Source organism: Anolis carolinensis, chromosome 3, assembly GCF_035594765.1.
Source record: "Anolis carolinensis isolate JA03-04 chromosome 3, rAnoCar3.1.pri, whole genome shotgun sequence".
Classification (NCBI taxonomy): Eukaryota; Metazoa; Chordata; class Lepidosauria; order Squamata; family Dactyloidae; genus Anolis; species Anolis carolinensis.
In genome coordinates this window covers 125,603,576-125,629,539 of record NC_085843.1, presented here as the reverse complement: position 1 = coordinate 125,629,539, position 25,964 = coordinate 125,603,576, and the positions used below count along the sequence as shown (strand labels likewise).

General features: G+C 38.1%; 1 protein-coding gene across 2 annotated transcripts in view; it reads left to right on the top strand.

Annotated features, from left to right (window-relative positions):
- Positions 1-25,964, top strand: part of pcca (propionyl-CoA carboxylase subunit alpha) — a 299,632-nt gene that overhangs the window by 155,058 nt on the left and 118,610 nt on the right. For both annotated transcript variants that reach the window (XM_008106964.3, XM_062975473.1), the window contains exons 17-18: positions 17,926-18,036; positions 22,848-22,950. In XM_008106964.3, the coding sequence (XP_008105171.1) occupies positions 17,926-18,036; positions 22,848-22,950 (214 nt within the window). The remainder of the gene's footprint in view (positions 1-17,925; positions 18,037-22,847; positions 22,951-25,964) is intronic.

Genomic DNA, 25,964 nt, shown 5'->3' with positions numbered 1-25,964 from the left:
CTTTATTAACGACTTAGACGAAGGGTTAGAAGGCACGATCATCAAGTTTGCAGACGACACAAAACTGGGAGGGATAGCTAACACTCCAGAAGACAGGAGCAGAATTCAAAACGATCTTGACAGACTAGAGAGATGGGCCAAAACTAACAAAATGAAGTTCAACAGGGACAAATGCAAGATACTTCATTTCGGCAGAAAAAATTGAAATCAAAGATACAGAATGGGGGACGCCTGGCTTGACAGCAGTGTGTGCGAAAAAGACCTTGGAGTCCTTGTGGACAACAAGTTAAACATGAGCCAACAATGTGATGCGGCTGCTAAAAAAGCCAATGGGATTCTGGCCTGCATCAATAGGGGAATAGCGTCTAGATCCAGGGAAGTTATGCTCCCCCTCTATTCTGCCTTGGTCAGACCACACCTGGAATACTGTGTCCAATTTTGGGCACCACAGTTGAAGGGAGATGTTGACAAGCTGGAAAGCGTCCAGAGGAGGGCGACTAAAATGATTAAGGGTCTGGAGAACAAGCCCTATGAGGAGCGGCTTAAAGAGCTGGGCATGTTTAGCCTGCAGGAGAGAAGGCTGAGAGGAGACATGATAGCCATGTACAAATACATGAAGGGAAGTCATAGGGAAGAGGGAGCAAGCTTGTTTTCTGCTGCCCTGCAGACTAGGACACGGAACAATGGCTTCAAACTACAGGAAAGGAGATTCCACCTGAACATCAGGAAGAACTTCCTCACTGTGAGAGCTGTTCGACAGTGGAACTCTCTCCCCGGGGCCGTGGTGGAGGCTCCTTCTTTGGAGGCTTTTAAGCAGAGGCTGGATGGCCATCTGTCGGGGGTGCTTTGAATGCGATTTCCTGCTTCTTAGCAGGGGGTTGGACTGGATGGCCCATGTGGTCTCTTCCAACTCTACTATTCTATGATTCCATGATTCTATATGCAAACTTTATTATTGTTCAGTTCTTCTGTTCCCTGCTGCAGCTTTAAAAAAGTAAAATTCTGATTGTCTAAATGTCTTTAAATGTAAATGAAGACTAAGAAAGCTCACTTCAATGGGTATGGCTAGTATAGGTAGTATCTTGAATATTGTCAGAGTTTAGAGTTCTGTTGTAAAGCTTGTAGATTTACAAAACCTACAATTTGTGATGCAGTTTTATAACCTGTCCGTTGAAAACTAATAAATTGGTGAATTTTATACAGGATAACAGAATGAATGTAATGCAATGCACTGTGCTTTACTTTATTCTTTATTCTGGATCTGATAACTTGCTAGTGTTGGCTGGAAGGGCTAAAGGTTATGTGGACAAATGTATATCCCAATAAGAAAGTTTTAAATGTGATTTCTTTTTTTAAAAGTCACATTAGAATTTGAGATTAGGGTGCAATATAACCCTGTCAGGATCAGATAAGCCAAATGGTCCTATCAGAAGAACTGGGTGTTTTTCTTTCTTTCAGCTCAGTTAGTATATATGTATAAATGCCACTGAATTCATTAAGGATTACTTGTAACGTGTGTCTATGATTGTTTAGGTGTGTCTGAATGTATTGTTGTGGCATTTTATATCTATGTATAAGATTATAAGATTACTTTGGCATCAAATTTCTAATTTGACTGACTGTTACGATGCATGAATGAAAGAGAAATCAGAACACTAAAAAAATCTAAATGCATAGACAAGATCCTCTTGGTCTCTTTCTTGGAAATACTTTCCTTCGTTTGAAATAATGAGAAAGAAAGAACCATATTAAATGTTCAGTTTATGTGTGCTTTGTTAATGCATATATAAGTGGATTTTAAAATATAAATTACTCTTTCTAGCAATCTTATTTTTCATCTTTAGCAACCTTAATCTATCAGTTATTTGGATAATTGCTACTAATGGAACAGGCTATTTAAGGCTTTTCTTCAAATACATGTAGTATATTGCACCCCATTGTTTCTCATTGGTACTGTATCTGATTTAGGCTTTCCCTATCACAAAAAAAAAAAAGATTTCGAATGATTGGTAATCAGTGGTTTTGGGTGTGCATGCTCTTGTCTTGCATGGCTAAATGCCTTGTCAGAGGAGGCAAATACTGCAAGATGATTTTTTTTTTGTAAAAAATACACTCTATATCTGTTATCTTGCTAGATATATATTTGATCTTTTTCTTAAAAGATAAAATTTGTAAATTTCTTCATTGTGTACAGATGCTATTAGCAAGGAATTGCCTTCAGGGACTGCAAATAGATTTGGAAGGCCTTCATCACATTGATGTCATTCATTCAGAAAGTATGGTCAACCAAAATGCTGAATCTTTGGAGCAGCAGGAGCAAATTAAAGAGATTTTTTTTTATTTGACAGTTTTCATCAGCACTGGCAAAACCCCATTCTACACACACACACACACACACACACACACACACACACAAAGAGAAAAGTAAAGATCTCTTTATAATTTGGAAGAAAAGATGTATCAAAATCACTAGGAGTTTTTGTGTATGTGTATGATCCACTGTAGAAAGCCGTGTGAGAAGGTTCACAGTTGGTATTATCTCCTGTGATCTGCTGTTATTCTTGATACCCTCCATCTTTTATGGAATCTTTCAAAAAGAAATACTGTACATATGATGTGTAAAATGAATCTAGATAACAGTGACCTTGCATTGTTCCTGTTTTCTACTTGGGTTTTTTTCCCACTCCTTTCTTACTTTTTTTGGTGAGACAGAAATCTGGCTGCATCTTGATACTATACCTAGAAATTAATGCCAAACACATTCTACCAAAGTAAATTCCATCAAAATATAATGGCATATACATGTACTATGCATGAGAAACAGTCAGGCAAACGTTACATTTGAAATAGACTGTTAAAAACTAGAATAGATCCTCCATATGCATGTATAGAAAATTTGCAAAGGTTTATTACAAGAATAATTAACACAAAAAATGACTGGAATGAAATTATGTGCAAGTGCCAGTTTGGCCACAGTGTACTAACAGCTGCACTGAGGAGAAATAAAAATATATAATATTTATTCATATTAATACATGTATATTTGCCTTTCATTCAGCAAGCTTCAGGCAGTTTACACATTTTGCTGGCGTGCTGTGACAATTTTGTGAGGCATTTAGAAGATAAAGCCACAACTTTGATCCCACAGTTAGTGTTATTCCAAGATCAAAGGTGTTCAGAACCATGCCTCATCCAATTGCATCAGATGCGTTTGTTGAATATAATTTGAAATGGGCAAGATGTTTGGTCATATTCAGCAGATCATTTGCTGCTTCTCATAACTCTTTATTTCAGATCATAAATCCTTATTTCAGATCTAAATCCAGATCTAAATCCAGATCTAATTTTTTTTTTAAAAAAATCTCTAGTTCATGTTAAAAGAATTGATGATTAAGCTCCTGATGAAAAAACTGGCGTAGATCCATAAGATGAAAGCAACTATAAACCGCAAAATCCTTTTCCTAGACATGGTGATCGAGTATGTGGTTACTGATCATGTCCAGGTGGCCTTGAAAGAAATTTTCAGCTTCAGGAGCCGTTCTGGAACATCATGTGTGATGACCTGGGCTGGCAGGAGAACACAAGAAAATTGACTCTGTTGATTCTCATGGTCCTTTTAGTGACATTTAATCCCTCGCCATTGTATTCCTCTGAATAGATATTGATGTTGTGATGTGGTGACATTGTTTTGGGTGGGTGATTCCAGGAGATTGGGCTGGGGAATTTTGGATTGTTGCTGATGAATATTATGCTGCATTGTGTCCCAAACCAATTAAAAGTCCCATAGGCTTTAGGCAGCTTTGGGCCAGGTCATTTGTAGGAGCATCTCCTATCAAAGGAGCATCCAAAGGTGCCAAATGAGACAATTCAAGTAGCTATGAGACAAGGTCTTTAGAGTAGTGGTGCAATATTTTGTGATACACCCTCTATGGAGAGATGCACTCTGTTATCTGAAGTGTGGTGTTTGTGCTACAAGATTAAAGTATTCTTCTTCATCCAGGCATCAACATTAATCATCATATAACACATCCCTCTAGGAGGGATTGGCCTTTAGTGTTCTAAGATCATAGAGCGTATCCACCTAACTTATCACCTCTGTCAGGTCATCTTACAATCTGAAGGAGAAGCTGAAGAAAATATCCTCTGTGTAACTGGTTTTTGTTGTTTGTTTTATCTTGGTTTTATTATTTGTTCATTTTGTTTGTTTATGCAATTTACCTGTATACTTCCCAGACCACTCTGGTTATTAGGCAGCTGTAAGAAATAAATAATTCCTCCCCTCTATTTTATTTTTGCAACAACCCTGTGAGGTAGGTGAAGCTAAGGGAGTAAGTGACATAAGGTTTCTGGGGAAGTGTTGATTTGAAACCAGATCTTCTGACTCTAATATAGTTCTGTACAATAACGAATGATGTTGGGATTCTAGCCATCATTTCAGACCATTTTACTTGGGATTTTTAAAAAGAGTAGGATAAGTACATGGTTTCCCCACTCAGTGCTCCTCAACTGTGCACAGAAATGTTTTGATTAGATCAGCTTGGGATACAGACCCTGGGGTAAATCAAAGCGGCCCCTCTCTTTCCCCCCCCCTCAAGTCAATCATAAATGACAGACTAGAAGCTGCACTGAAAACAATTGGGGTTCAGATCAGGAATTATTATTAGAGGGCACAGTGAAGGAGAGAACAAGAGAAGACAAAAACAGGCATTTCAAAGAATAGAAGCCCAGGGGGGTAGGGTAGGTTAACAGTAGGGAGAAAGGAAAAGAGATATAAAATAAGACTGAACCCGACCCAGAGTAGATTAAATAGGAACAAAGAAGAGCTGTGGTAGCAGAAGCAGTGAAGAAAGTTCCACAAAATGATATTGGAAGGGGCAGGGAGGAAAAGATACAACTGAAGAGTAATTTCATTTGAGCATTATGATTATTTGTATTTTTCTTTAATTGACACATCTGTCATTATAAATCTTGTTATGAATGAGTTTTAGCAGTGCATGGCAGATCCTGACTTGCTAAAATCACTTCCTTTTTAGTCAACTTGGATAGTCAGCTATTTATTACAAATACTTAGAGGAGTTGTAAATTGTTAGTCTAAAGTAGAAGTTCCCAAGCCTATTTAGCCCTCTTTCCAGAAAAAAAATTACACAGTGCCCTCCCAGGAAATCTACCTTCTTTAATTGAACAAAGATGCAGTGACAAATTTGCATTCTTTTATGTATCTATATTTTGACCTACATCCTCCAACATGGTAAAGAAAGATGTTGTTATATATAAGACACCCTGAAGTTTGAAATTATAAAATGTATTAAAATCAAATCTAGCACAATTCACATTACAGACATAACATTAAGATAATGAAAGATAATATTAAAATAAAAGTAATGAATAACATTAAAAATAATTCCAAATGAGAAGGACAAACCTGGTGCACTGCTATCAATTTGTTAGCCCTTTTTGTAAGCAGCATGAATTAAAAATTTCAATAATAATAACAAATATTTTTTATTTCTTACCCGCCTCTCCTCACAGCTAAAGGCAGGTTGCAACATTGCTAAAACACATAATCCAAACACATAGTCATTAAAAACACTCAGCAGAATACACATATTAAAACATATTGCAAGTGCAATTAATATTTAAATATTTTAAATATTAAATTGCACTTGCATTATAGTTAACTGCTTGTCACACAATTCAGAAACAATCTAAATTCGTTATCATACATGTTGCCTATTTTATAGTATCATATTGTGAACAAGTTATTCCATGAACATATTCCTGTTGATGTATGCTGGACTTCCCAACAATGTGTGACATGCTCACCTCCCAATACTTGCTTGTTAAGACCTGTTGGTGGACTTGATCATTGATTGGTTATAACTTGCATTTTGTGTGCTAGTTATAGCCATGGCTCAACTTAAATAATGGTGGGGTCTGAACTCAAAAACTATCCATTTGGGGGCTAGGGCCCCGAAAATGAATACATAGAGATGGAGGGGGCACATGCACATTGACTCACCTCTTTTTACTGCCTGGAGTCTGTGCCCCGGGTCTCTATAGGAGGCACCAAGAAGCATGCACAGGAGAGATCCTGACCGACTGACTAACTTAAAAGGGAGCAGAGGATGCACATCAGTCAGTCAAAGGAAAAAAACTTGCTTTTTCAGACCTCAAATTGTCACCACTTTTCTCTACGTTTTCTTTCTTGTGGTCTTCGAGAAATCACAAATATGGTGCTATTTTGAAATTTAAAAGCACATCCATCCACGTGGAGTATTACTCTTGTACCATTTTAATTCATGTAAAAGCCTTATATCCACTTAGGTGTTATGTCTTTATTTGAAAAGTCATTGCTCTTGAGTCTCATATTGGGAAAAATAATAAACTAACAATTGAATAAAATTGCAAATATGGAAGATTTGAAGGGATGATTAATTTTCAGGGCTGGTAGTGAGAACTGTTTTTCCTTTAACACTTTTTGTACAATGTTTTTTCAAGACCTGTATTTAGAATATCTGTTTTTCCATGTTAGAGCTATTTAAATAAAATGAAATGCTTTACCACCTAACATTTTTTTTTCCATCTTGACATGCGTTAAGTGCTTCCATGTTCACTCAGGGTCCAAAAGATTGGAAAATTGCAGCTGCTAAGGGCCACACCATTAACAGATGGTTATTTAGCCAATATGGTATGATATGGTGACCTACTTTGTGATTTGTTCCAGCTTCATGAGTGTCAAACTAAATGGTTGCCAGTTGCTAATTGTTGGACCCAAGTCTCAAATAAGCCTGTTCACTGGAATAGTCACATAGATTATATGCAGTGGAAGCTATCATGCTACTAAAGCTACTATTCCATGTAGTGGTATCCAGCTGACAGTGAATTCTATCCACAAAAATGATAAAATGTGATTTATCTGACCCAACCTTAACACCAGGCTGTTCCTGCAGTCTTATTATTAAATGTCAACTCATACAGCGCATTTCTAAGATTGTCTAGCAAAATAGTAATGCTCAATTATCATTATGCAGTTTAAATCTCTCATAAAAATGAATTTAATGCTTTTCCAACTAATAACTATGCAAATAAAGTTCTTTCCATTCCACTTAACACAATTAAAATTCTCAGCAAGTTAAATATATTGAATTGTTTATCTATGGAGAGACATGTAGGATACCAATTAAGTTTACATGGATAAATGCAGATTTGCGTTTTGTGAATGTCAAATTGACAGAAGCTTAATACTGTATAAAGGGCTAATCAACACAGAATATGTTTAGTGTCAGTAAATATTTATACTGAAGAATGTTTCCCATGAATGTTGAAGTACAACAATCAGCTTATTTTGCATTTTACTAATTAAATTCTATTACATGTAGATCACCGTGTTCATATAATTCTTGCTTAATTTTATATAATACACATAATGACAAATATAAAGACATGGTGATAAAAAAAACATCCTGGTATGTCACCTTAAGCTCTGTTAAAGGCTGATGAGACACTCCTTTTTATTGAAATTCATCATCTGTCTGAAAAACAGTTGCTTTAGAGGTGTGAAATATTTTTCCTCTGATTATATTTGCTGGCTTTTAGATTTTTGGGGGGAGTTTTATCTTTTCTTTTTTTGTCTTATATAAAAGAAAAATTAAAGTAGATAGCAGGTGTGAAAAGCTGCCTATTAAAATCTTGTATCTATCCCTTATTACAGTTGGCAGCGAAGTCCACAGTATAGCTACAGCAGAAGCCAGGGATGTATCTTGTAATTCAGCCTTTGATTTTATGGGGTAACTAGCTGTGCCCGGCCACGCGTTGCTGTGGCGAAGTATGGTGGTATGGGAAATAAAATATTGAGGAATTGGCGGTAGTTAAGGTCAAGGGTAAAGGTTTTCCCCTGACATTAAGTCCAGTCGTGTCTGACTCTGGGGGGTGGTGCTCATCTCCATTTCTAAGCCGAAGAGCTGGTGTTGTCCGTAGACTCCTCCAAGGTCATGTGGCATGACTGCATGGAGCGCCGTTACCTTCCCGCCAAAGCAATACCTATTCATCTACTCTCATTTGCATGTTTTTGGTTGGCAGAAGCTGGGGCTAACAGTGGGGGCTCTCTCGGCTCCCCCAATTCAAACCTGCAACCTTTCAGTCCAGAAGTTCAGCAGCTTAGCGCTTTAATACGCTGCGCCATCAGGGGATATTATTTCCTAAAGCTTGTGAATATACAATATTTCTGATTGGGTTTTTTTGTCTGTTGGAGGCAAGTATGAATGCTGCAATTAGGCAAAATGATTAGTATGTAATGGCCTTGCAGGTTTAAAGCCTGGCTGCTTTCTCCCTGAGTGAATTTTTTGTTGGGAGGTGTTAGCTGGCCCTGATTGTTTCCTGTCTGGAATTTCCTTGTTTTGAGAGTGGTGTTGTTTGCGATATTTTATTTATTTATTTATTTATTTACAGTATTTATATTCCGCCCTTCTCACCCCGAAGGGGACTCAGGGCGGATCACATTTTATGTGCTTATACTGTCTGTGGCCCTCAGAAAACAGAGGATTTGCCAGACTTTGGTGATGGGAATACTTTGTTGGGAGGTGTTAGCTGGCTCTGATTGTTTCCTGTGTGGAATTCCCCTGTTTTCAGAATGTCGTTCTTTATTTAGTGTTCTGATTTTAGAGATTGTATTGTTCTGTTTTATTATATCACAGTAATTTTTATATATTCTGATTTTAGTGTTTTTGAATATTTGGAGCCAGATTGTATTCATTTTTACGATTCACAGCAACACAATAATAATAATGATGATGATGATGATGATGATTATGATGATGATGATGATAATAATAATAGAAATAATAATGACTTTGGTAATACACACTGCTTCACTCCCTTCTCAGCTTCCTTTTTGGAAGAATCCTTTCTTGGGAGGTGTTAGCTGGCCCTGATTGTTTCCTTTGTGGAATCCCCAATTTCCCTGTTTTCAGAGTGTTGCTCTTTATTTACTGTCCTGGTTTTAGAGATTATATTGTTCTGTATTATTCTATCACAGTAATAATTTCATATTACAGTGGAATCTCACTTATCCAACATTCGCTTATCCAATGTTCTGGATTATCCAACGCAGCCTGCCTTTTAGTAGTCAATGTTTTGTAGTCAGTGTTTTAAATTTATTGTGATATTTTGGTGCTAAATTTGTAAATACAGTAATTACTACATAGCATTACTGCACATGGACCTACTTTTTCTGTCAAATTTGTTGTATAACATGATGTTTTGGTGCTTAATTTGTATAATGATGACCTAATTTGATGTTTAATTGGCTTTTCCTGAATCCCTTCTTATTATCCAACGTATTCGCTTATCCAATGTTCTGCCGGCCTGTTTATGTTGGATAAGTGAGATTATATGGCAGTGTGGAGTCAAGATAATCCAGTTCAAAGCAGATAATATAAGATTCTAAATGGTTTATATAGCTGTGTGGAAGGGCCTTGAGTCTACACTGCCATATAATCCAGTTCAAATCTGATAATCTGTATTTTATAGGCAGTGTGGAAGAGGCCTGAGTGAAGAGGTCCTGAGCTCCATTGTAGCTGAGTGGGTTACTAGGAGATGAAGTGGGCGGAGCTTAGCCTTCCAACTGGCAGCAATTGAATAAAAATAATTATTCCTCTCCCTCTAATTACGACTTTATTTTTCTTTTCTTTTTGTTGTATGAACATAGAGGCATGGACGAGGGGTTGTGCTGCCAAGTTTAGTGTTTCTGGGATGTGTAGTTTTGTTGTTTTGTCCTAGGCCGAATTTTTTTTTATCCTTTTATATATATTGATGCAGATTTCTGTCAATTCCTCATTCCTTTTCAACACCTACACAAAAGTTTGTGGGAAGTTTATGGATCTTTGAAGGAGGAGGATGTTGAAGTCAAGATTAAAGACCAAAGAAGTTTTTGACCCAGTGCCTGGAATTTACTGTGTATAGGAAAATGAGCCAGAATGATCTATTGGTTTGATCATTGGATGATGTGTCTGGAGTGCTTGGCCATGAAAGCCTACTGGGTGATCTAGGCCAAGTTGCATTCTCTCTGGGCCCATCTGTATAGGCCACACAATCTGGTGCTTTGGACCAGTTCTGGATCCTGGCAGAGTATATATTTTTTTACCACTCTGATACTAATATGCAGCAGCGGAGGAAGGGGAGGCCTGATGGCTACCCCTACCTGGGATGTTTTTGTCATCACAGTGGCAGCCACAGAGCTCCAGAGAACTTCTGGGTATTGCCAGATGTCTGCCAATGTCAGCAAAGGACCCGGAGAGAGGAGGGGAAAAGGAGAGGTCAGTCAGAAATGACCCAACTCTTCACACACATCCCAACGTGCAAGGCTGCTCTGTAGTCTCAGGGTAGCTCCAGAGTACTCCCTTGTTTCTCATAATAAAACTTCCAGTAAAACAGGTAAACTGGTTTCACCCTGTGTTAGGCACCAGAAGTCTCTGGATGTTATCTGGAAGCTCTGGTATGTGGCTGGTATAGACAGGCCTTCTGTCTCAGAGAAACCCTACAATAGATTCACATTAGGGTTGCCATAAGTTAAAAGTAATTTGAAGATATACAATTAGGATTTCCATAAGTTAGAAGTAATTTGAAGATATACAAATCCAATATCAACAAGGAATACTCATTCAGGCTTAACATTTGTTCTGTTCTGATGAAATATATGTAGAAAGGCAGTGGTTCCTAGGTGATGTCCTATAACAGCTGACAGCAGTAATTTGGCAATGCTCATAAAACATAAACTTGAAAAACTAAGATAGCACAAGTAATTTGCAAGATGTTTACTGACATTATAATTTAACTTTTTACTAACGTACTGCCTATGATGCTCCTATTTATTGTTAGAACTACATTATTCTGAATAGTTCCAAGCCATTTATTTAGAAATATTATTTTGTCTGATTACTTTGTTATGCTTTCCACAATAGACTAGTGAAGAAATCTTTGCACTTCTGTCCAGTTATTTTGAACCAGAAATATCTGGCATAAAGAGGCCTTTCATTGCAGTGTATATACCCATGTAAAAGATGACCTCAGAGGCAGGTTCTGGTCCAAAATTATGGATTTCAATATGACCCATGGATAAGTAATTTCCCTATGCAGGCATTGAGAAAGGCCAGAAATAGCTCTATTGCAGAAAGAGTCTCACATTGATCTGTGAATAAGCCAACCCAGTTTTTTTGGGTTCATTTTTTAAGTTTAGATATTAGATGTTTACATATAGCTTAGTATGTATTATAATTAAAAAGTAGGAAAACTAGGTATATTTTCTTGACATTTGGGATGCAAAATCTGATTATTATTGTCGTGGTGGTTTTCATTTGCTAAGTGAAATTACAAAAATCAGTTTAATAATCCATAGTATGATCAACCTAATTTTGTGTTTTTTCGTCTTGGCTCATAGTCTGCAAAATCATTTCTCCTCTTGTTACCCAGTTCTTCTTGCTTTCTGAATAAACCGTACCAAAGTGATATATTTCATTATTCTCCTAGCTTATGTGGCTTCATTCTCAGTTGCCAAATCTGCCTTTAAAAAAAATGAAAAAATGGTGCAGAAGGAAATATCATTGCAGGATGGATGGAATATATAGTTAGGCTGGCCTCTGTTTGATCCTGTGTGAAAGTGGGGGTTAATGTCTGGCTGGTGTTTTGGTAGCAGCAGGTAGCCAAGAGTAAACTCCTCTAGGGGTCCAGATTTCTGTAGCCTCATAGTTATTCACACAGATGGGGGATACCTTGTGAACTTTCACTGAGGTCATGCTAAACAGCAAATCATACTTTGAAATTTCTGAACTCTTTGGTTCGAGATACCTTGTGGTTGAGGTTATAACACTGCAGCCATTAATTCACTTGACATAGTAGGTGTGTTTAAACATCCAAATCTGATATAGAGATAGTGTTTTTGGGTACTTACAGAAGGGGGAACTCTTCTGTTTAGAATGTTAATTTACATTTTCATGACACTCATTCATTCTGCGTACTTTGTCTTTTCCTTGTACTCTGTAAAATGGACTTTAGTTGAAGCTGAAATTATTGCAGAAATGCATGATTTTTTCACCTCATGTTCATAGTTTGGAGAGATTTAAAATAATATTTGATTTCAGATATTGTGGCATTCAGTAGACACACAGATTCCTTTCATCAGTCATCAACTATAATCTCACCAGGGATCTTAGAGTGGTTTCAGCAAGAAAAAGCATGTGGAAAAAGCATTCAGTTCCTCCATTGTAGTGTGTAATATATTATTGTGCTCACTCAGTCTGGAACATGTGGAGGCTATGTGTGCAGAACTTTAGAATTTATACTAAGGATAAAAATCTCTGTTCCAATATTTTCATAGGTGGCTGTCCTTATTCACAAGAGAAATGTCTACAGTTTACTTCCTTATTCTTACATTCTTCTCTGGGATTTCTGTTATGTTAAATATGGACAGTTTGATTCAACAGCTTTCAGTTAACTCATTTAGTATTATTTTCTGTACAGTCTAGGATTTTTCAAAAACTGAAATTGGAATAAGAATGCAAGTTTCATAAGTTACTGTGTAGTGTAATTTAGAGACTAATGTAGCTTAAATAAATGTTTAGTTTCTCCTAATATAATGAGTCATGAGGTGTTTGAGAGTTTACCTTTATGGTGTATCAGTAATGTACTGGCCATTTCTCAGTGTTGGAGCTTGGGGTGGTGGTGGTGGAGAATGGAGAAAAAACCATGGGGAAACCTAAAATTGTTTATAATGTTTAATATGGGAACATTTTCTAAAATTATGGAAAAGAGAAGTAAAACAACTCTTCATTTGTAAAAGATCTTTCTCTTCTCTCTTTTGTCCTGTAGAATATTGTTCCTGTTATAGATATACTGTAACCTTATCTGTATCACAGAGAGCTGGCTAGATGAGACTGGTGGTTAATCTCTCTCAGCTCTGTCCACCAGGATTCTCTGTGCAGCAGTAGGCAAGGTCTGGGTGGACCGGGGGGGGGGGGAGATGGAGTCGCAGTAGTCTATTGTGATTCCTTACCCCTAACCAGGTTCCCCACCCCACAGTCAATAGCGTTTGAGTGTATTTACCTAAAGATGGGTGATCGGGACAGAATAGGGATTCTGTGGTGTACTGTCCACCCCTCTGCTAAACAGTCTCCCTTCCTGAACCATTAGGATTGGCATTGGAGTCTCAACGGCTAATAGTGTTGGGAGATTTCAACATCCATGTTAAGACTGGCCTGTCGGGAGTGGCTCAGGACTTCATGGCCTCCATGACAACCATGGGCCTATTCCAGGTGGTATTTTGCCCTACCCATGCTGCATGACACAATTTGGACCTTGTTTTATGTGCAGGATGGGATGATGATCGTGGTGTGGAGGAACTTGGCATAGTTCATGGACTGATTACTACCTGGTCAGGTTTAAGCTCTTTGGGACTTCAAATTTCCGCAGGGGTGGGGGACTGATTAAGATGGACCACTCCAGGAGGTTTACGGATCTGGATAGACGGCTCTTGGGGATTTTCCTATCATTTTGGCAGGCGATTCTTTCGAAGCTCTGGCCGACCTCTGGAATGGGGAAATGGTCAGGGCGGTGGACACAATCACTCGTGAATGTCCCCTCTCATGGAGCAGAGCCAAACTTGCCCCTTGGTTTTCCAAGTAGTTGGCGGCAATGAAGCGAGTGGGATGGAAACTAGAGCGATGCTGGTGGAGAAGCGAATCTTATCAAGCATGGGCTAGAGCGTATTTAAAAGCCTACTCTGTAGCAATGGAGGGAGCAGAGGAATCGTTCTTTGTTGCTACCATTGCATCTGCAAGAAATCATTCAGCTGAGCTGGTTCAGATGGTCAGAGGGCTATTACATGCTGGTCCTCAGGGAGATGTCTCTGACCATTCAGCAGCTCACTGTGATGAATTTGCACAGCACTTTGCAGGTAGAGTCACGCAGATTTCTTTCGACTTGAATGCTGTTATTGATACAGTTCCAGTGGATGTAACTTTGGCTCCCACTTGTCCAGTGTTGATAGATAGTGATACATTTTAGTTTGTGCAGCCTGAGGATGTGGACAAGATCCTTGGAGAGATGAGAGCTACCACATGTATTCTAGATCCTTTCCCTTCCTGGCTGATCAAACAGGCCAGAGGGGGACTGGCAGAGTGGGTGAAGGTAGTGGTCAGTGCCTCCTTGGAACAAGGCAAAGTTCCAACTTGCCTAAAGGAGGCAGTTGTGAGTCCTATATTTAAAAAGCCATCTCTGAACCCCTCCATAATGGATAATTATCAGCCAGTATCCACCTTCCCCTTGCTGAATAAGTTCTTGGAGCATGTGGTGGCCTCCCAACTCCAGGGATTTCTGGATGATACAGATTATCTAGATCCATTTCAATCTGGTTTCAAGCCTGGCTATGGAACAGAGATAGCTTTGATCGTCTTGGTAAATGACCTATGCAGAGAGCTAGACTGGGAGTGTATCCCTGTTGGTTCTCCTGGACCTCTCAGCAGCTTTCGATACCATTGACCAGGGGTCCTCAAACTTTTTAAGCCGAGGGCCGGTCCACAATCCTTCAGACTGTTGAGGGGCCGGATTATCATTTGAAAAAAATACAAACAAATTCCGATGCACACTGCATATGTCTTATTTGTAGTGCAAAAACAACAACAAGAACAAGAACAATGAAAGAACAATACAATATTTAAAAATAATTTTTTTAACCAACATACATTTATCAGGATTTCAATGGGAAGTGTGGTCCTGCTTCTGGCCAATGAGATAGTCAAGTTAATTAGGGTTGTTGTTGTTGTTGTTGTTGTTGTTGTTGTTGTTGTTGTGTGCCTTCAAGTCATTTCAGACTTTGGGTGAGCCGAAGTCTAAAATTTATTTATTATTTATTTACTGCATTTATTTACTAAATTTGTATCACACCCTTCTCACCCCAAAGGAGACTCAGAGTGGCTTACAAATTATATGTACATACAATATATTATATGATTAGCATAGCACAATATTAGCATTATATATTACTATATTGAACTATACCACTATACTGTAATATTATTAGTAATATTATATGTAATATAGAATATATAATTAATATTATTATATGGTATTATTATTAGTGTTATATTGTATTACATTATAATATTATTATCAATATTATATGTATATACAATATATTATATTATAAAACTGAGGGCGGGGGCCAGGTAAATGACCTCGGAGGGCCGCATCCGGCCCCCGGGCCTTAGTTTGGGGACCCCTGCCATTGACCATGGTATGCTTCTGGGTTGTCTCGCTGGGATGGGACTGGTTTTAACTTGAATTGTTTTAAATATTAATGATGTTTAATACTATTTTAATATTCGTATATTATATATTTTAAGTTGTATTGTAATACTTTTAATTGTGAGCTGCTTTGAGTCTCCATATGGAGAGAGAAGGCCGGATATAAATAAACATAAACATAATAATAATAATAAGGCAAAACTACAGGCCCCCAACCTCGAAATTTGACAACACAGCCCATCATCCACGGCTCTAGGTTGATACAACAAAAAGAAAAGAAAAATAAAGTCCTAATTACAGGGAGAGAAATAATAGTTTTTATCCAATTGCTGCCAGTTAAAAGGCTAAGCTCCGCCCACTTGGTCTCCTAGCAACCTACTCAGCACAGGTGACAGGCACAGTTAGGCCTCACTTAGGCCTCTTCCACAGATTATCAGATTTGAACTGGATTATATGGCAGTGTAGATTCAAGGCGCTTCCACACAGCTATATAAACCATTTAGAATCTTATATTATCTGCTTTGAACAGGATTATCTTGACTCCACACTCCCATAGAATCCACTTCAGTGTGCATTTTATCCAGCTGTGTAGAAGGGGCCTCATATAATCCAGTTCTAAGCAGATAATATAAGATTATCAATATACAGTACAGTCTCACTTATCCAACATAAACAGGCCGGCAGAACGTTGGATAAGTGAATATGTTGGATAATAAGAAGGGATTCAGGAAAAGCCAATTAAACATTAAATTAGGTCATCATTATACAAATTAAGCACCAAAACATCATGTTATACAACAAATTTGTCAGAAAAAGTAGTTCCATGTGCAGTAATGCTATGTAGTAATTACTGTATTTACAAATTTAGCACCAAAATATCACAATGAATTTAAAACACTTGACTACAAAAAGATTGACTACTAAAAGGCAGACTGCGTTGGATAATCCAGAACATTGGATAAGCGAATGTTGGATAAGTGAAATTCTACTGTAATATGAAATAATTACTGTGATAGAATAATACAGAACAATATAATCTCTAAAACCAAGACAGTAAATAAAGAACAACAGTTTAAAAGCAGGGAAATTAAAAATTCCACAAAGGAAACAATCAGGGCCAGCTAACATCTCCCAAGAAACAATTCTTCCAGAAAAGAAGCTGAGAAGGGAGTGAAGCAGTGTATTACTAGAGTCATTATTATTACTATCAGTACTATTATTATTATTATTATTATTATTATTATTATTATTATTATTGTGTTGCTGTGAACTGTGAAAATGAATACAATCTCGCTCCAACTATTCACAAACACTAAAATCAGAATATATAAAAATTACCGTGGTATAATAAAACAGAACAATACAATCTCTAAAATCAGAACACCAAATAAAGAACAACACTCTGAAAACAGGGGAATTCCACACAGGAAACAATCAGGGCCAGCTAACACCTCCCAAGAAAGTATTCCCATCACCAAAGTCTGGCAAATCCTCTGTTTTCTGAGGGCCACAGACAGTAGAAGCACATAAAATATCGCAAACAATACCACTCTGAAAACAAGGGAATTCGAGACAGGAAACAATCAGGGCCAGCTAACACCTCCCAACAAAAAATTCACTCAGGGAGAAAGCAGCCAGGCTTTAAAGCTGCAAGGCCATTACATGCTAATCATTTTGCCTAACTGCAGCATTCATACTTGCCTCCAACAGACAAAAAAAATTCAAATATTGTATATTCACAAGCTTTAGGAAATAATATCCCGATTGCGCAGCACGTTAAAGCGCTGAGCTGCTGAACTTCTGGACCAAAAGGCCACAGGTTTGAATTGGGGGAGCGGAGAGAGCCGCCACTGTTAGCCTCAGCTTCTGCCAACCCAGAAGTTCGAAAACATGTAAATGAGAGTAGATGAATAGATACTGCTCCGGTGGGAAGGTAACGGCGCTCCATGCAGTCATGCCGGCCACATGACCTTGGAGGAGTCTACGGACAACGCCAGCTCTTTGGCTTAGAAATGGAGATGAGCACCAACCCCCAGAGTCAGACACGACTGGACTTAATGTCAGAGGAAAACCTTTACCATTTACCTTAACCTACCACCAATTCCTCAATACTTTATTTCCCATACCACCATTCTTCGCCACAGCAACGCGTGACCGGGCACAGCTAGTAATAATAATGTAAGCAGATTGATGTGTTTGCATAGTTATATGAAATACAATTTAATATATGATAGCGTACTGTTGATTTGCTGCATATGGCGGGGGCTTCCAGACTGGATAATTATGGGTGCTTAATGCAGTTAGAGACTACTTCAACTTCCGCTGCTCAGTGTTGTGGAATCATGGACACTGTAGTTTTACAAGGTCTTTAGCCTTCTCTGCCAAAGGGGGCTGGTGCCTCTCCAAACTACAGTTCACAGAATCCCATAGCATTGAACCATGATATTTAAAGTGGTGCCAAACTACATTAAATCAACAGTAGATCCACCATACATGTTTTATGTTTTCTTGGTTTGCTTCCATCCATCCATCCCAACCACCAACCCTCCAAATGTATCTGCATAATATATTCATGTGTTGATAGCTATTTCAGCTGTTGATTTATCAGACGAAATATTACTTTACTTTCAGGTGTAGCACACAACATTGCCTTGCTGCGTGAAGTGATAACCCATCCACGCTTTGTCCAGGGAGACATTAGCACCAAATTCCTTCCTGATGTGTATCCTGATGGCTTTAAAGGTGAGTTTTAAACATAAAAAGTGTGTGTGTGTGTGTGTATTTGTATTTGTATTTGTGTGTATCTGTACCCTAGGCAGTCCCCAAGTTACAAACACGATAGGTTCTATAGGTTTGTTCTTAAGTTGAATTTCTATGTAAGTCTGAATAGGTAAATTTTTAGGTGTAACTCCAGCCAAAATATATACATACATAGGGAAGAGTTAACATCTTTGTGCTCTGTGCTCCTGTTCAGAAGATTTTATCTCACTTTCTATCTCTGCGATAATTGGATTTTGACAAATTTGACTTGTTGTGGAAACAGGGATTGGGGATAAAGCTTCTGTTGAGACACCTTTTCCCATGATAACTCATTCAAGAGTGAATTTCCCTTCCGAGAGGTAGATTTCTCTCTCTTCCTATTGTCTCACCCCTGTTCCTAACTACGAGTTGTTTTTAAATTGGATATTTGTAACTTGGGGACTGCATATATATAAATTATTTATGTCTGAAATTGAACACGTTTTTAAGGATTCCAGTTGGGAAATGATAGCCTGAAGTGAAATGTATACAGAACTGAAGACTCATCTACCAATGTTAAATTCTAAATAACTGTGCTGACTCACCTTTTTTTAACACTGATCACAAAGCAATTCTTGTTTAATATCAGGGGTTATGATGCTTCATTGACACATTATTTCGGTCCCTGAAAATTCTGTGATAGGTTTGCCTTGAAGACTCAGAGCAACAAGTATTAAGTTAGATAAATTATCATGAAGGGGAATATTTTCACAAAATGCATTCCAAAATATTTTGTACTTGAAAGAAAATTTGGTATGGCTTATGTAAATCTCACCTCCATCGTTTTTGGTGGTAACTGTTTGTCCAGTTGTGGACAAAGTCGGAGGGGAAAATATGACCAGGAATGAATGCTGTTTTGCTTGCAGTAATGTTGACACAATTAGTACAGTAGCTGTATTTATGTTTGCCTTATTAAAAATGTGAACTGAATTTGTTTATTGTTACTAAGCATCTAACTAAACCTACCCTATATACTCATGTATAAGTCTAAACACTTTAGTCAAAAAATCAACCCCAACAACCTGGGTAAATTTATCCATGGATCAATGTGAGTACTGTGTCTTAACTCTTCTCTGAAGAATGATATGCAACTTATCCATGAGTCCAAAATTTTGCCCCCAAAACCTGCCCTCTACTTCTCAGTTAAGACATGAGGTCAAGTTATTCATTAGTATATATGGTGGGTACTGTACAGTGGGTAATGTGTGCTTATGATAATTTTCAGTTCAGAATTCTGTGCACTTGTTTTCAGTAACATGTACACAGTTGTATGGAGACTGATATGAAAACGTGGTGAAGTTACACATCAACTGATTACAGTAGTAATTTTGAGTGCTCTTGGAGATGTGGTAATTTCTATATACATTTGTATACTTTGGTTATCTATGATATTATGTTTGTTATTCTGTATAAAGTAAAGGGCATCAATAAATAGACCATGAGTTCCTTAAGGTTAAGTTGGAAATGAAAATTGTATTTAAAAGGCTGAAGCTGTATAGCCCCTTGATCTAAATATGTGAAATTTATATATATTTGCACAGATTATGTCTTTCAGATAGACAAAATTGCCTTTTTTCTAATGAATACAAAATTATTTTGTTGGTTGTTGTTAAAACAACTACTACTACAACAATGCTATCTGACTATATAGGTCTCATAAAACACAAAGTACCCTTTTGTTAGAATGTAAAAAAAGAAGTAATCAATAAATAAAACATCTTAACAACTCTTAATTCTCTAAAATATCTTGACAGCTTTTCCATTAACCTCAGTTGGCAACTTTTAATTAAATTTTTATTTGGAGTATAGTACTTGACACGTTCATGCTCATTTTCACATACATATATGTTTCTTAATTGTCAGCCTTCATCAACACAAAGCAGCATTTTGAAAAGCATTATTTCTTTGTGGTTTTCATATTGTCCTTATGGTTTTTTCCATCATTTTTATATGCATGTCCTACGACCAGTAAGATCCAATATCTTATAAATAGCTGAAATTTAGAAATACCTTTCTTTATTCCCCCTCCTTTTCTAAAAAATCTGATGAAATACAGTTGTAGTTGATTGGGAAAGGAATAAAAAGATGCCAATATATTATGAGAGAAGTGTGTGAATGTGATTAATAGTGTATTGGTTCATGCAGAAGGCATTTCATAAAATGCATGCTGTACTGAGCAGTTGTCATAGACATAAGGTGGTAGAATTCCACATGGTAGAATTAACACAGTTTGACACTGCTGTAACTGCCATGTTTCTTTTTTTTTAATACTGTTTATATTTAATTCTGTTTTAATGTTTGCATATTTGTATATTTTAAATTGTATGCTAATGTTTTTGTGTTAACCTACTTCGAGTCTCCTTCAGGAGAGATAAAGCGGGGTATAAATAAATATTATAATAATAGTAATAATAATGATGATGTTGTGGGATCTTGGAAATTGTAGTTTGTTGAGGCACCAGCACTTCTAGGCAGAGAAGGTGAAAGGAATGGTAAAACTCCATCTCCCATGATTCTACAGTATTAGCCCATGGCAGTTACAATGGTATCAAACTGCATTAATTTTGCTGTGTAGATGCACCCATAGGGTCATTTTTCACTTTGCAAGGGTTATTTTGTTTCACACAGTGCCATGCATAGGGAACAGGGCATAACATGATACCTGATTAATATCAGATTAATACATAGTGGCCTTGGAGGTAACTGATAGCTGTTGTGGCTATCATGAGATGTGCTCTTTGGCCTAAATCCAACTGTCACCGTCACTGCAGTAAGAAAGACAAGGTAATATATTCCTGAATGGAAAGTCAACATGTTTGTAAATTGCAGTTGCTTCAGTAGGTCTACTCTAATTGGGACTTGCAGTTAGATTCAGACCTTCCTCATGCTTTTAAAAAATGTGTATCAGCTCCACTACATGTTCTACATATGGTCTGCATATGTTGCTTATATACACAAGACAATGCAAACTTCTATATGAATTATTTTGATCCTTTGAATTGTTACATCATTATTGCCCGAATCATAGTAAACATCTTGATTCTTGATATTGCCTCAAAACAGGCTTAGCAAAATCTTCCAGATTATTTTGTAGATCTTTTAGTGTGAATAGTGTAATTCCCAAAGCATGCACAAGGACTGAAGTTGCTGGTGGCTTGTACCCTTCTACACCCGAAACGCTCAGACAGGTCTAACAGCTTCACCCACTCTATCTCGTAATCCTCTGGGGCTGACTATGAGCTTCAGATATCAGGCCTTTCATACTACATGAGCAAATTGACAGTATCCGAAGTAAAAAATGGACATGGCCTCTGCTTGAACAAATTCAAATGCTCACATTAATTAGGATGAGAAGAAGACTTTCTCTTAAGGCAGTCATTGTTTATTTATTTCCATCATTTCTATGCCGCCCTTCTCACCCGAAGGGACTCAGGGCGGCTCACAATCTGGCAAATTCAATGCCGGTATACAGTACAAAAATAAAACATAGCAATTAAAACAATCAATTTAGAATAATCCAATAAATACATTTAAAACAGTACAATAAAAATACTTAATCCATTCGTCCATATAAACCTTGCACGTAAACCTTAATCCGGACGGAGTTAAAGCCATCATAATTCATTCATTAAACGCTTGTTCGCAAAGCCAGGTCTTCACCTTTTTTCTAAAACTCAGAAGGGATGGAGCCTGATGGATGTTACTGGGGAGGGAGTTCCACAGCCGAGGAGCCACCACTGAGAAGGCCCTATCTCTCATTCCCACCAGCCGCACTTGTGAGGTAGGTGAGACCGAGAGCAGGGTCTCCCCAGACGATCTTAAAGTTCTCATGGGCTCATAAGAGGAGATACGTTTGGATAGGTAAGTTGGACTCAGCTCAACTACTGTTGAATTTTGTTTAGCATTTATTACAAGTATTGACTGATAAAATATAATCATGGCTGAAGTGTTGAAATTGTGTGTGCCATTTTTATATTTTGGATAAAATATGGTTTATGATGGAACAAAATTGTGTTAAATTGATTTTTTAAATGTGGAGGCATGAAAGCAAAGTATACAGTGACCCTGGTAAATGAAAAACTTCTTTTTCTCACTTAGTCATGCCCAGAGTGGCTCTTTTTCTCAGGTCCCTTCTACGTTGCCGTATAAATTCAGATTTTGTGCTTTGACCTGGATTATATGGCATTGTAGACTCATATAATCCAGTTCAAAGCAGGTAATGTCGATTATCTGCTTTGATAATCTGGATTAAATGGCAGTGTAGAAGAGGCCTCGGTACTTCCACCTTTAGAGAGAGGCAGATGATGGGATATGAAATTGTAAAAAAATTGGTGTACAGCACTCCCTCACTTATCGCGGGGGTTACATTCCAGGACCACCTGCAATAAGTGAAAATCCGCGAAGTAGGGATGCTATATTTGTGTTGTTTGCAAGTAGTGTCTCTGTCCCCTCCTCACCTCTCAAGCACGCGCAAGCACGCTCCCAATGCTGCCATTGCCTTATGAGGTGAAAACAAAGCTGCTTCAGCCTCCTTTTCTCTCCCTTCCTTAGGCTTATCCTTAGGAAGGTAGTAGAAAGAGGGATTTATAAGGGATTTATAATATTATTTTATGATTTATACTATTATTTTAGTGTTGATTAAAAACCTGCTAAACAGCGAGGGAGTGAAAAGTAAACCGCGAAGTAGCAAGGGAACACTGTATATCACCCATTAATGCTACCATAACATTCTGAAAAATAATTTTGAATTGTAGGGCACAAGTTGGAAGACTCAGAGAAAAGGGAGCTTCTGGTTATAGCAGCTTCTCTGTATGTGGCTGAACAACTTAGATCGCAAAGATTTCTGGGCACTCCAAGGTAAGCTTGTTTCTAGATTGCTATATGTATGTAAGTAATTTTACCTTTTCATATACACCAGAAGGTGCCTTAAGAACTGGAAAGATTTCTCAGTTTACCTTATTCTGCAGACAGATACAAACAATCTTAAACATAATGTGCTCAAGGGATCTTGTATCATAAAAGCTACCTAGAACAAGATCAAAAAGGCATTCAGCTTTCTGTTGTCTAAGCTGGGTTAGCAGCCTCCTATATCACAGTGTGTTAAAGCACTGAGCTGCTGAACTTGCGGACCAAAAGGTCCCAGGTTCAAATCCCAGGAGTGGAATGAGCGCCCGCTGTTAGCCCCAGCTCCTGCCAACCTAGCAGTTCGAAAACATGGAAATGTACTGCTCCGGCGGGAAGGTAATGGTGCTCCATGCAGTCATGCCGGCCACATGACCTTGGAGGTGTTTACGGACAACACCGGCTCTTCGGCTTAGAAATGGAGATGAGCACCAACCCCCAGAGTCGGACACGACTGGACTTAACGTCAGGGGAAACCTTTACCCAGAGCTGGCCCTAGGTATTTTTCAAGTGTAGGCGAACAGAATTTTGGCGCCCCCCCCCCCAAACCAATCACTAAAAAATATAAGCGTTCGATAAAAATGTTTGATAATAAGGAGGGATTAAGGAAAAACCTATTAAACATCAAATTACATTAGGATTTTACAAATTAAGCACTAAAACATCATGTTTTACAACAAATCAACAGAAAAAGTGGTTTAAGTCTTTGCGGAGGCAGCCGCAGAAGACAGGAGTTGCCTCGATGGCGCCCCCAACAAGATGGCACCACAGGCAACTGCCTAGTTGCCCTGGTGGTTGAACCGCCTCTGCCTTTACTTACCCTGTATCACACTACAAACTTAAGAATTCTAGAAACATTTTGTATTGTTATCATTGGAACTGGATAGTTTCTTGAGTCAGGATAAGGGACCCCAAGATTCAAGTAATTACACCTGTGAAGTTCACTTGATGACTGAAGTAGAGCGATGCTGAGCAAGAGAGAAGTAAGGGAATGGGACACATAGGCTGAGAGTTTACAGCATTGAGATTAGTAGAGTGATTACTACTATCATAAATCTCTCGTGGGCGAGTATGATTGTCTTCCAAAGGTAGAGCCTTGGCAGCGGGTCCAGAAGTGACTGTGGAGACCTATTCTGGATTCACATGTTCTTTCACTATGAGGATATAGGTTTTCAAATGGAAATCTATGTCTTCATTGTAATAAGGGCTTGCTTGGCGATCACATGCCTAGAGCCATTTAGTGACCAGAGAGGGCATGAGGTGAGTGGACAGCATTTGGGTGCATATCTGCACCTGGGAGGAATTATAAGCCAAGATCTTTAGGGAATGCTCTGGAAATCTGGGAGGAGCTGGATGCCTAGTTGCAGTATGCCCACACCATCCACTAAGCAGCTTCCCCCTCAAGGAGCATAGGGGAGCTCATGCCTGCTTTTTGAAGCTTGCACAGTGGGTGGGTGCATGGGAATACTTTCTTGCTGATAAGATATCTCCCTGTGCAATAACCCATGTATTTCTTGCCATGGTCCAAGGAAACTGAATGCTCAAAAAAAATCTTCTATGAGAAAATGCAAGTGTACTTCAGAAAAGGAGGATCGATAGTAAAGGTAAAGGTTTTCCCCTGACATTAAGTCTAGTCGTGTCCGACTCTGGGGATTGGTACTCATCTCCATTTCTAAGCTGAAAAGACGGCGTTGTCTGTAGACACCTCCAAGGTCATGTGGCCAGCATGACTGCATGGAGCGCCGTTGTCTTCCCACTGCTAGGTTGGCAGAAGCTGGGGCTCACCCTGCTTCCAGGATTTGAATCACTGACCTTTTGGTTAGGAGGTTCAGCAGCTCAGCGGTTTAACCCACTGCGCCACTGGGGACTCTGGAGGATTAATACTTTACTGCAATTGTTCCATGTTTATATGAGAAACCCGGAAGCATTCTGCTGTGACTGTGATGTGCTTTGCTCTTAAAGTAAAGGAAATGTGTATTTTTAGTTTCCATCATTTGGTTTAGAACTTAGAAGCAATAATGTATTTCTGTTTTATAGATTTTCAAACATTTTTCCCATAGGAAAAAACACACAAACTGCAATAGATTTCCCTTTTCAAATTAATCACCCAAAGATCACAGGGGTCAAGCTGATAATGTGCTATTCAGATCATAGGGGTACAGCTTTCCTACAGGAAGTAACTGTGAATGGTGGATGTTATGTGTATTTTTAGTTATTCAGTGCTTAATTGATTTTGCATAACTTTTCATCTACATAGAGTCTCACTTATCCAACCTTTGCTTATCTAACATTCTGAATTATCCAACGCAGTTTGCCTTTTAGTAGTCAATGTTTTTGTAGTCAATTTTTCAATACATTGCAAAGTTTTGGTGCTAAATTTGTAAATACAGTAATTACTACATAAAGTTATTGTGTATTGAACTGTTTTTTCTGTCCATTTGTTGTAAAACATGATGTTTTGGTGCTTAATTTGTAAAATCATAATGTAATTTGATGTTTAATAGGCTTTTACATAATCCCTCCTTATTATCCAACATTTTCGCTTATCTAACGTTCTGCCAGCCTGTTTATGTTGGATAAGTGAGACTTTACTGTGTCTGCTCAATAACCTGGCTTACAATCAAGTGAGTACCACCCAATTCTGCAAGTCAGTTTTACACGATCCAGTGAAACAAAAGCCCCAAGTGATTGAACATGATACTGTATCCAGTGGAACATTTTGGCACAAGTGAATCTAACTTGCTCGATGTAGCCAAGGTCTCTCAAACAAAAAGTGATGTTCAACTGATGTATTGGCTGGAGTCTTATTTTTCTTAGCAGTTTAGACAAGGGGAATAGGAGAGCAAATGCTCCAGGTGTGGCTCTCTCGTGGGTCTACTAATGTAATGTTTACACTTCTAAACCCAATTGCCTACAGCACTTCCTATGTGTTGCTTGTGTTGGCTGCTAAGCTTATTTTCCTAATTTCT